General features: G+C 45.1%; 1 protein-coding gene across 1 annotated transcript; it reads left to right on the plus strand.

The window, feature by feature from the left end:
- Window positions 1-4,712: 4,712 nt before the first annotated feature.
- On the plus strand, window positions 4,713-6,739 carry LOC106603428 (olfactory receptor 52N5-like). The gene is made up of 2 exons (XM_014197105.2): window positions 4,713-5,163; window positions 5,595-6,739. Exon 2 carries the CDS (start codon window positions 5,621-5,623, stop codon window positions 6,557-6,559), a length of 939 nt encoding a protein of 312 aa, XP_014052580.1. The 5' UTR covers window positions 4,713-5,163; window positions 5,595-5,620; the 3' UTR covers window positions 6,560-6,739.
- Window positions 6,740-11,764: the final 5,025 nt, after the last annotated feature.

Consider the following 11,764-nt stretch of genomic DNA (forward strand, 5'->3'; position numbering starts at 1 on the left):
GTTTGTTGGGTAGTGTTTATTGATTTGTTTGGCGTCTTTTCTAATAAAAATAATATGTACGCTCACCACGTTGCACCTTGATCCTATCCTTTCAACCGACGTGACAGAACTTCCCACCACCAACGGACCAAGCAGGGTGGTAAAAAGGAGTCATGGACATGGGAGGAGATCCTCGATTGTAAGGGTCCATGGAGCCAGGATGGGGAGTACCAGCGCCCGAAGGAGGAGCTGGAGGAAGCTAAGAGGGAACGACGGCGGTATGAGGCATTATATCCTCCATTTCAGGAGGTGAAGAGGCAGCCCGCCCCCAAAAAATTTGGGGGGCACACGGGAAGATTGGTTGAGTCAGGCGATAGACCTGAGCCAACTCCCCGTGCTTACCGGAAGCAGCGTGGTACTGGTCAGGCACCGTGTTGTGCGGTGAAGCGCACAGTGTCTCCAGCACACACTCATAGCCCGGAGCGCTATATGCCAACCCCCCGCAAGTGCCATGCGAGAGTGGGCATCCAGCCAGGGCGGATTGTGCCAGCTCAGCGCGTCTGGTCTCCAGTGCAACGTTTCGGCCCAGGGTATCCTGCGCCGGCTCTGCGTACTGTGTCTCCGGGGCGCTGGTAGGACTCAGTTCGTCCTATGCCTGCGCTCCGCCCGTGCCAGGCGAAAGTGGGCATTGAGTCTGGAAGAGTGGTGTCAAGCCTACGCACCAGATCTCCAGTGCTCCCCCACAGCCCGGTCTATCCTGTGCCTCCTCCATGGACCAGGCCTCCAGTAGGTCCCCCCAGCCTGGTGAGTCCTGTTCCTGCTCCTCGCACTAGCCCTGTGGTGCGTGTTACTAGTCTGGCCCCTCCAAAGACAGTCCCACTCATCAGGCCTCCAGTGCACCTGCCCAGTCCAGTACGTCCTGTTCCTGCTCCTCTCACTAGCCCCGTGGTGCGTGTTACTAGTCTGGCACCTCCAAAGCCAGCCCCACGCATCAGGCCTCCAGTGCGCATTCCCCGTCCAGAGCTTCCGGCGACAGTCCCCCGTCCAGAGCTTCCGGCGACAGTTCCCCGTCCAGAGCTTCCGGCGACAGTTTACAGTCCGGAGCCGACAGAGACGCCCTCCAGTCTGGAGCCGCCAGAGTCGCCCTCCAGTCCGGAGCCACCAGTGTCGCCCTCCAGTCCGGAGCCGCCAGAGTCGCCCTCCAGTCCGGAGCCGCCAGAGTCGCCCTCCAGTCCGGAGCTGCAAGAGTCCGTGCCCAGTCCTGGGTCGGCGGCGAGGGTCCCCGCTCCAGAGGTGCCACCTAAGTGGGCCGTGCCAGAGGTGGAGCGGGGTCTGCGTCCCTCACCGCAGCCGCCACCACGGAGAAAAGCCCACCCAGACCCGCCCCTATAGGTTCAAGTTTTTGCGGCCGGAGTCCGCACCTTTGGGGGGGGGGGTACTGTCACGCCCTGGCCATAGAGAGGTTTTTTATTCTCTATTTTGGGTAGGCCAGGGTGTGACTAGGGTGGGCATTCTATGTTCCTTTTTCTATGTTCTTTATTTTCTATGTTTTGGCCGGGTATAGTTCTCAATCAGGGACAGCTGTCTATCGTTGTCTCTGATTGGGAACCATACTTAGGTAGCCCTTTTCCCTGCTTGTGTTGTAGGAAGTTGACTTTGTTTATGGCACATAGCCTTTAGCTTCACGGTTTGTTGGGTAGTGTTTATTGTTTTGTTCGGCGTCTTTTCTAATAAAAAGAATATGTACGCTCACCACGCTGCACCTTGGTCCTCTCCTTTCAACCGACGTGACACACAGAGTTACACATGGAATAAACAAAACATACAGTCAATAATAGAGTTGAAGAAAATCTATATACAGTGTGTGCAAATGAGGTAAGAAAAGGGAGGTAAGGCAATAAATAGGCCATGGTGGCGACGTAATTACAATATAGCAATTAGACACTAGAGTGATTGATGTGCAGAAAATGAATGTGCAAGTAGAGACACAGGGGTGCAAAGGAGCAAAATAAATAAATATACACAGTATGGGGATGAGGTAGTTGGATGGGCTATTTACAGATTGGCTATGTACAGGTGCAGTGATCTGTGAGCTGCTCAGACAGCTGGTGCTTAAACTAGTTAGGGAGGTAAGAGTCTCCAGCATCAGTGATTTTTGCAATTCATTCCAGTCATTGGCAGCAGAGAACTGGAAGGAAAGGCGGCCAAAGGAGGAATTGGCTTTGGGGGTGACTAGAGAGATATACCTGCTGGAGCGCGTGCTACGGGTGGGTGCTGCTATGGTGACCAGTGTGCTGAGATAAGGTGGGGCTTTACCTATCAGAGACTTGTAGGTGACCTGAAGCCAGTGGGTTTGGTGACGAGTATGAAGCGAGGGCCAGCCAACGAGAGCGTCCAGGTCGCAGTGGTGGGTAGTATATGGGACTTTAGTGACAAAATGGATGGCACTGGGATAGACTCCATCCAATTTGTTGAGTAGAGTGTTGGGGGCTATTTTGTAAATGACATCGCCGAAGTCGAGGATCGGTAGGATGGTCAGTTTTATGAGGGTATGTTTGGCAGCATGAGTGAAGGATGCTTTGTTGTGAAATAGGAAGCCGATTCTAGATTTAATTTTGGATTGGAGATGCTTAATGTGAGTCTGGAAGGAGAGTTTACAGTCTAACCAGACACCTAGGTATTTGTAATTGTCCACATATTCTAAGTCAGAACCGTCCAGAGTAGTGATGCTGGACGGGCGGGCAGGTGCGCGCAGCGATCGGTTGAAGAGCATGCATTTAGTTTTACTTGTATTTAAGAGCAGTTGGAGGCCACGGAAGGAGAGTTGTATTGCATTGAAGCTCGTCTGGAGGGTAGTTAACACAGTGTCCAAAGAAGGGCCAGATGTATACAGAATGGTGTCATCTGTGTAGAGGTGGATCAGAGACTCACCATCAGCAAGAGCGACATCATTGATGTATACAGAGAAGAGAGTCGCCCAAGAATTGAACCCTGTGGCACCTCCATAGAGACTGCCAGAAGTCCAGACAACAGGCCAACCGATTTGACACACTGAACTCTATCGGAGAAGTAGTTGGTGAACCAGGCGAGGCAATCATTTGAGAAACCAAGGCTGTTGAGTCTGCCGATAAGGATGTGGTGATTGACAGAGTTGAAAGCCTTAACCAGGTCGATGAAAACGGCTGCACAGTATTGTTTCTTATTGATGTCGGTTATGATTTCATTTAGGACCTTGAGCGTGGCTGAGGAGCACCAATGACCAGCTCGGAAACCAGATTGCATAGCGGAGAAGGTACGGTGCTATTCGAAATGGTCGGTAATCTGTTTGTTACCTTGGCTTTCGAAGACCTTAGAAAGGCAGGTTAAGATAGATATAGGTCTGTAGCAGTTTGGGTCAAGAGTGTCCTCCCCTTTGAAGAGCTGCTTTCCAATCTTTGGAAATCTCAGACGACACGAAAGAGAGGTTGAACAGGCTAGTAATAGGGGTTGCAACAATTTCTGCAGATCATTTTAGAAAGAAAGGGTCCAGATTGTCTAGCACGGCTGATTTGTAGGGGTCCAGATTTTGCAGCTCTTTCAGAACATCAGCTAACTGGATTTGGGAGAAGGAGAAATGGGGGAGGCTTGGGTGAATTGCTGTGGGGGTTGCAGGGCTGTTGACCGGGGTAGGGGTAGTCAGGTGGACCTTGGGGACCTTCAATGCTGCAGAACATTTTTGGTACCCTTCCCCAGATCTGTGCCTCAACACAATCCTGTCTCTGAGCTCTACATACAATTTCTTTGACCTCATGGTTTGGCTTTTGCTCTGACGTGCTCTGTCAACTGTGGGACATAGACAGTTGTGTGCCTTTCCAAATCATGTCCAATCAATTGAATTTACCACAGGTGGTCTCCAATCAAGGATAATCAATGGAAACAGATTGCATTTCAGCTCAATTTTGAGTGTCAGAGCAAAGGGTCTGAATACCTATGTAAATAAGGTATTTCTGTTTTCTGTTTTTAATACATTTGCTTTGCCATTATGGGGTATTGTGTGTAGATTGATGAGGAAATTGTTTTATTTAGTCATTAACATAACAACATGTGGAAAAAGTCAAGGGGTCTGAATAGTTTCCGAAGGCACTTTATAATTCGTACTGAAAATGTGTGATTAATGAGGTTTGGTTTGCTACACGTTCACTTCCTGCCAGCAGGCTCAGCACAACAACAGTTCATGACTGAGGGCTGGCCTCCCCGACCACCATCCACGCCAAAACCCTCATACAAATCTCTAACAACTACCACGCCTGCCAACATGTTTGTCAAATGATGGAAAGCTGAACCTCGTGAATTTAGTAATAGTGCAAACTTTGGAGAGGTGTGTGACCACTTGGAGATCCCAGTTAGACCTTTTACGCAAACCCTTGTCATTTCTTTGTCTTACGTTGCACCTACCTCACATTTTCCATAAATATTGTTATTATGTTACTGAATGTACAGTATCCAAAGTATTTTCAGTAAAGGATTAAGGAAAATGTTTTCACAAAAATGTGTTTGTTCACGGAATATAATTTAAAAGTATGCATTAATTATGAGTCTGTAATATAAAATAGTTGGCAAAAATGAATGTAGACATTAATAAATGCATTTCTATATCTTCCAAAACCTTTCAAACAATAGTGGAGGATAACAAACATTGTGGTGCAGTGGCTTCAAAACAGTGCACCCTGTCAGTCATCATTTATATACATAACTGTCAAAAAGAAACATGAGGTGACAGAGGTTGGTTGAGTGGTAAAACCGTCAACTCTAAAGAACACATATCCCTTACTGGAGACTGGGGTTCAAATCCTGTTTCTGTTTCATCCACCTATGACAATCACCCACTGTTCTTCCTAAAAAGGGCAATGGGATTCCATTTTGCTTTTAAAAACGAACATGAAAAATGTACTGCACGCACAATGCCAAAATGGACTAGCCTGCATCACTCAAGTTACAATCTGAAGCGGTTGCCAATTATTTTTCCTGTAGTTTGATTTCACCAGAGGCCTCCAACCTTGTAACCATGTTTGGGAGTTTGGGTTGGGAGTGTTACCATGTTCAGGGTTTTGGATAAAAGGCTGTGATGCTGTTTCAGTCTTGAGGGGTGGAAGAGAACTCAGAAACCAAAGGGAGGACCCTGTGGAAGATCATCTCACCCTTTTTGTTAGTGTTATACTTCAACAATTTATGTCAGGGACAATCCTTCTTATGTTATCTAATGTGCTTGTTGTGATGCTGATGTTTTATATATGTTAGAGTTGAAAGTGTTATTGTGTCCATTGTATCTACATCTATTGAATTATACAACAATGAATTATATATAGTCAGTTGTTGTTCTCTTTTGTGAAATATATTATGTTGGTTTGTTTTTGGTTACTTTCTTCACTTTTTCATGAAATCATTTGGTTAAATATATTGAAGGTATTTGTTCTAAAACAGTAAGTATTTAATGAGAGATATTAATGAGAGGCAAGGTAATGAACAAGGATTATCAAATTGTTTTTGTTGCTTGGTAGACCTTTTTTTAAAGTCATAATACCACTGGTATTTATTTGGTATTTATTATTCAATAACTTTATTGCATTCTCCTCCAGGTTGTGACATTCACTCTGGGTGGCGAATGGAGAACCACACCTACCCTAAGAACATGTTCCTCCTGGAGGGGTTAAAGGTCACTCAACAGTCCTCCTACCCTGCCTTCATCCTTCTCCTCATCATCTACATCTTCACGATGGTGTCCAACATCGGCCTCATACTACTGATCTCCATGGAGAGGAGCCTGCACCAGCCCATGTACATCCTCTTCTGCAACCTACCTCTCAATGACGCTCTTGGAGCCACGGTTATCGTCCCTCGTTTGCTGAGTGACATATTTGTGGCAAGCACAGACCGCTACATTAATGACGTTGCGTGTGCCATCCAAGCATTTTGTGCCCACATGTTTGGCACAACATCACATACAATACTGATTATCATGGCCTTTGATAGATATGTGGCCATCTGCAACCCCCTGCGATACGCCACCATCATGACCAACAGGATGATCGCAAAACTGACTGTTTTTGCCTGGGGGTCTGCCTTTCTGCTTGTGGGGGTCCTCCTGGGCCTCACACTCAGCCTGTCACGATGCAGATCTGAAATCTTCAACCCCTTCTGTGACAATGCCTCGTTATTCAAGCTCTCCTGTGAAAGTGTTATTATTAACAATATCTATGGACTCACTTTTACCATCCTACTCCTGGGGTCCTCCATAGGGAGTGTGACACTAACATACCTTAAGATAGCTATGGTGTGTGTGAGAAACAAAAACAGGGTTCTGAATAGCAGGGCCTTGCAGACCTGCTCCACACACCTGTCTGTGTACATCATCATGCTGGTGTCCGGTTTCATCATCATCTTTCTCCATCGCTTCCCTCAGTGGGCCGACCACAGGAAACTGTCAGCCATTTTGTTTCATGTGGTTCCTCCTTGGCTCAATCCTGTTATCTACGGTTTGCAGACCAAAGAGATCAGACAGAAAATCTTCAACAAGTTTCATAATAATAAAGTGACTGTATGATGAATGTTTGTAGGAATAATAATATGTATGAATACTTGTTCTGATATCTTTCTCTCTCTCTCTCTCTCTCTCCCTCTCTCTCTCTTGTTTTGAAAAGCCAACTGACATTGGTGTTGAATTGTTGCACCCTCCAGGCCAGGGTGTTCACATTTTCACTCAGAGGCCCCCTTCCAGCATTGGGGAACAACCCCCCCCAACCCCCCCCCTGCACATGTACCACATCCATTTCTATGGGCACAAGCACTGTTCATGACACAATCTGTTCCCACCCCTCTTATTGGTGGAGAGAATTTGGAGGTTTAAAGCTTATTTCCTACAATTCTACATATTTTGTCATGGGTTGCAAAGAAAATGTTGCCGTTTTGAAGCTAATTTTCATGCAATTCTATACATTTTGCATTGTATAGAGGAACTGATGCACTACCCAATTTCAATTTAGACTATTCTACTATTACAACTTTCAAGAGTAAGTTTAAAGATGGACTCAGTTCCTCTTTTTTTTGCAGGGTGGGTGGGTGGGGGTGGGGGACCATTGCTCTAGGCTACCAGTTGCATTGTTTCGGATATGAAAAAGAGGCCACTGCTGTCTGCTGAATGATCAATATGCCAGATGGGAATGTTCTGAAAGCTTGATTCTAATCAACCGTCTGAATAAAATAAAGACAGAAAACGGCGAGTTGGTGGCCTACTCATTTTCAATGAAACCAAAGCTGGCGGCGAAATTTGGTGCATGCAAAAATAGTTTTACTGAAAGGAAGAATTTCCCTTACCTGAGGGAATTATTTAAGGTCATTGCATTAAGGTCAATACCCTCAAACGTTTTTCTTAGGTTAGGGCATACTTATGGGGTTGTACGGTAGTTTGAAGGCATGTACAGAAGAATGAGTTTCTGGTTACCATGGAGACGACCTTCACTGACTGAACTTCTCAAAGAGATCACATTTATTTTGTGAGATAGCAGAATAGAACTTCTACATTCAAGACAGGAGAATTGATTCAGAAGATAATGATCTGATTCAGAAGATAAAAAGGTTATTTTAGTAATTTTTTTCTCAACTTGTTTCTCTTATTTTTTAGCATGTCAAGCTAATTTACAGAGTAGTCATGGATTGTGCAACTTCCATTGTTTAGTTAAAGTGGAACAAATACTAAAGGATTTGTGAAAATTCTATTCACCTCATTTTCAACAGAAATATGGGCAGGGTCTCTAGTTTTTTTGTGGGCGCCTTACCGTTAAACACTTCCGGACAATAGTTTGCATTTAGCTAACTAACTCGCTATCGCTATCACAAGTTCCCAAACATGGATTCACGCAAAATGTGCCTTTTATGTTCGGTAAAATGAACACATTTTTCTTCTTAACTTCTTAAAAGCATTGTTGGTTAAGGGCTTGCAAGTAAGCATTTCACTGTAAGGTTTACACCTGATGTATTTGGCGCATTAAGCCTTATTGCTTAAATATATACTGTATATAGTTTCCTGTTTAATCTGATTCATTTTAATGCTCCTACATGTACTGTACCTTTGCCTGTTCCTGATAATTACAGGGATCCACCTTGATCAGGGGTGGGCAAATTCCAGTCCTCGAGGGCCTGATTGGTGTCACAATTTTTCCCCAGCCCCAGCTATCACACCTGACTCCAATAATCACCTAATCATGATCTTCAGTTTAGAATGCAATTTGATTAATCAGCTGTGTTTGCTAGGGATGGAGAAAAAGTGTGACACCAATCAGGCCCTCGAGGACTGGAGTTGTCCACCCCTGCATGGTGCTGCAATCATACCAAATTGTCTCTAACAGACCAAGAGGGAACACAACTGTTTATCAAGTGCCACATTGTTTTTCATGATTTGTGCCACTTGAAAACCAAACCCAGAATCTAACTGAAAACACATTTGAAACCCTCCTATTCCTTCATTTCAAAATGTTAAGTATTAAAAAAAATGTCAACAAAGTGGAATTTCATAGTGTTTTTATTAACACCATAATTTGCCAAGTGCAAGATGAGTTACGGAATGCTTAGTTCATGAAGTGCCAAATGAAAAGAGCTAAACAATTAAAATATTCATAAATCATAAGAAGTTATCCTTAGGCATTAGATAAACATGTAGGAAGAGAGCTGTACAAGGCAAGCCATAAAACAATTATGCAAATATAATCATGTAAATATGCTTATGAAGAGAACTGTGCAAGACCAAAAAAATGTTATCCTTAGATAATAAGGTAGAGCTGACAGAGAGAGCTTTAGAAGGCACAAAATATGAGAACTATTTAAAAACACATAGTTTAACATATTTGGAGCACAGAGTTAGTCTGCTTGACTGGAACTCATATACTGTCCTTGGCAGCATATGTATGAAAAATAATGTCTTCAGTTCAGGGATAACATCAGCATTGAAATTCACACCAACAATAACAACCTGCCCGGATGGAGCCCAGACAGTAGTTTGCACCTCTCCAGTCCTGTGTAGAACATGCCCATTTGCCCCTGCATGTAGTACCCACAGGCTCCATTAGGTTGCAGCTGAGGAACCCCATCCACCAGCTTCACATTGGTGAGTTTGCCAGAAAACAGTTCAGTCAGAGACTTACTCAGAACAGGACATTTGATTTCTAGAAGTTCTTGAGAGTTTAACACTCCATCTGGGCTTGCAGAAAGCCATGGCTCCTTGACACACTACTGTGCCTCTACTCTCCAGACTAAACCCACAGCTCTCCCATCCATGTGTAGGCCACCTGCCCGTTCTCCTTGCCATATGTGGTTGCTGAGTTCCCATGGAACCTGGGGAAGAGAGCTCCTGCAAAAACTTGTAGGGATTTGTTGAGGTGCGCACAGGAAATGTCTGTGCTGAGCTAGCAGTGATTCAAAGTTTACGTGCGTCATACTATGCATGGAAGGAACTCTGTCCTTTAGTGACCTCTCCCAAGCTGGCACGTTTACACTCCTCCAGCTTAGCAAAAACGTAATAAAATGACAAGCATTGCTGACACTGCATGTTGATGCCATGTTCACCATTAGGCTGCTGTAGCTGTGTGGCTGCTGCTGGAACATGATGACTGGTTTAGCTTTGATGCACTCGTGCAGAAGGCTCCCCACTGGAACATTGGCCCCTTCCAAACTCTTCTTAAGTGCGTTGTGGGAGTGGTACACAGGAGTTGGAGGTATAGATGGAGAAGTGGCTGGGGTGTTGTCAGAGAACTCGTAATTTGGTTTGTGACCTTTAAAACAGATCCCGCTCAATCATTTTGGAGTGAAATTCCACTGGGTCCCCGAGAACCACTGGCATTGCTCATCTGTACAGGACACCCCTGTCAAACATCCATACCCAGCATTCTGCACCTATTGTTAGAATAGTCAATTACAGCATGGAACACTCGTTTACATGGTGTTCACAGTTGACTACTTTACACAGTTCCCTTTAAACTAGTAAGTTTAGGTTATGTTCGCCTCCTGGGTGGCGCATTGGTCTAAGGCACTGCATCTCAGTGCTAGCTGTTCCACCAGAGATTCTGGGTTCGAGTCCAGGCTCTGTCGCAGCCGGTTGCGACCGGGAGGCCCATGGGGCAGCGCACAATTGGCCCAGCGTTGTCTGGGTTAGGGAGGGTTTGGCAGGCAGAGATATCCTTGTCTCATTGCACACTAGCAACTCCTGTGGCGGGCTGGGTGTAGTGCATGCTGACCAGGTTGCCAGGTGTACGGTGTTTCCTCTGACACATTGGTGTGGCTTGCTTCTGGGATGGATGGACATTGTGTCAAGAAGCAGTGTGGCTTGGTTGGGTTGTGTGTTGGATGATGCATGGCTCTCGACCTTTGTCTCTCCCCAGTCCATACAGGAGTTGCAGTGATGAGACAAGATTGTAACTACTACCAATTGGATAACATGAAATTGGGGTGAAAAAAAGGGGTAAAAAAAGTTTAGATCGTGTTGGCAATTTCCTATTTAATTGTAAAACTCACCTTGATTCTGTACCTACCTCATTGCCATTCGAGATTAGATTGATATACTTACACAATGAGCCATTGAAACCAAGAACCATGTGTGCATGTTGTAACAGTTAACGTTGTCAGTTAACGTTGTCAGCTAGCTAAGTAACTAGCTAACATCAAAAGTATCAGTCACAGAAAAGGCAAGTTATGATAAATAAAAAGTCAGTGAGCAAGCTACCTTCCATAGTATTGCAGCTGCATGACTGCAAGTCTGCGACCTGCCCTGCAACAGAAGAACATCCTGCAGTCTCCACTATGCCGACAGATGATACAAGAATCCAGGCAGACGGATGGTGTGGTTTGCTCTGACTCGGCTGGACATCTGCTTTGAGGTACACAAGACAGTGAATAAGCCCCCACCCAACTTTGCCGCTGTGGAGGTATTGATATTTCTCTGTGCTTTTGTAGCTCCTCATCACTGTCCCATCCACACTGAGAAACAAGAATAAATAATTAAAGATGTCTTCGTTGGTGATATGTGGACATTTTTTCATATCGTCCTCCCACTCTTGAATAATCTGAGGATGTGGCATAGACTTGCCATTTGACTTTGAAAGGTTTTTCATGGTATGATCCCATGACATTTTGACGTAGCTTGCTAACGTTCACAAAACGGCAAGAACGCCACAAAGGAATTCCTCCACAAAACAGAACGTTCGGACATTGTTTTGGTCCCCGGGATCTTAAATAAGGTAAATAGCAATATAGAATGGGAAAGCAGCCATGTGTTTGGACAATTAATAGACACTGCAGTAAATGAAACCTGTCTTGTCCAGGAACGGAGTCTACGCAGACCGGTGCACCATAGCCAATCAGAGCTACAGTAGGCCTTCATGCAAACAAGAAATTTGCCACACAGGCCTGCCATTCACTTTGAACTGGACTGTGTGTTTACAGGAAGTTGCAACAGCACAACTTTAGATCATTTGAACGCTTTGCAAAAAGCGAGAGGAGAGGAGTCTTTGAAGGACCTGGCGAACATGTTGGATGTGTTCAACCATGGACCTGGAGAAGATGAGGATGTCATCCAAGTACACAAACACAAACTGGTGAAGGAAGTCGTGCAGCACATCATTAACCAGGGCCTGGAAAACGGCCAGAGCATTTGGAAGTCCAAACAGCATGACACGGTACACATAATGTCCATTTGGGGTGTTGAATGCTGTCTTCCACTCGTCTCCCTGTCTGATGCGCACCACATTGTACGCATTCCCTA

The sequence above is a fragment of the Salmo salar genome, chromosome ssa04 (assembly GCF_905237065.1).
Source record: "Salmo salar chromosome ssa04, Ssal_v3.1, whole genome shotgun sequence".
NCBI lineage: Eukaryota > Metazoa > Chordata > Actinopteri > Salmoniformes > Salmonidae > Salmo > Salmo salar.

What these genes read in the sequence shown, in the direction of transcription:
- LOC106603428 (XM_014197105.2), top strand. Translation starts at nt 5,621, where the DNA reads ATGGAGAACCACACCTACCCTAAGAACATGTTCCTCCTGGAGGGGTTA.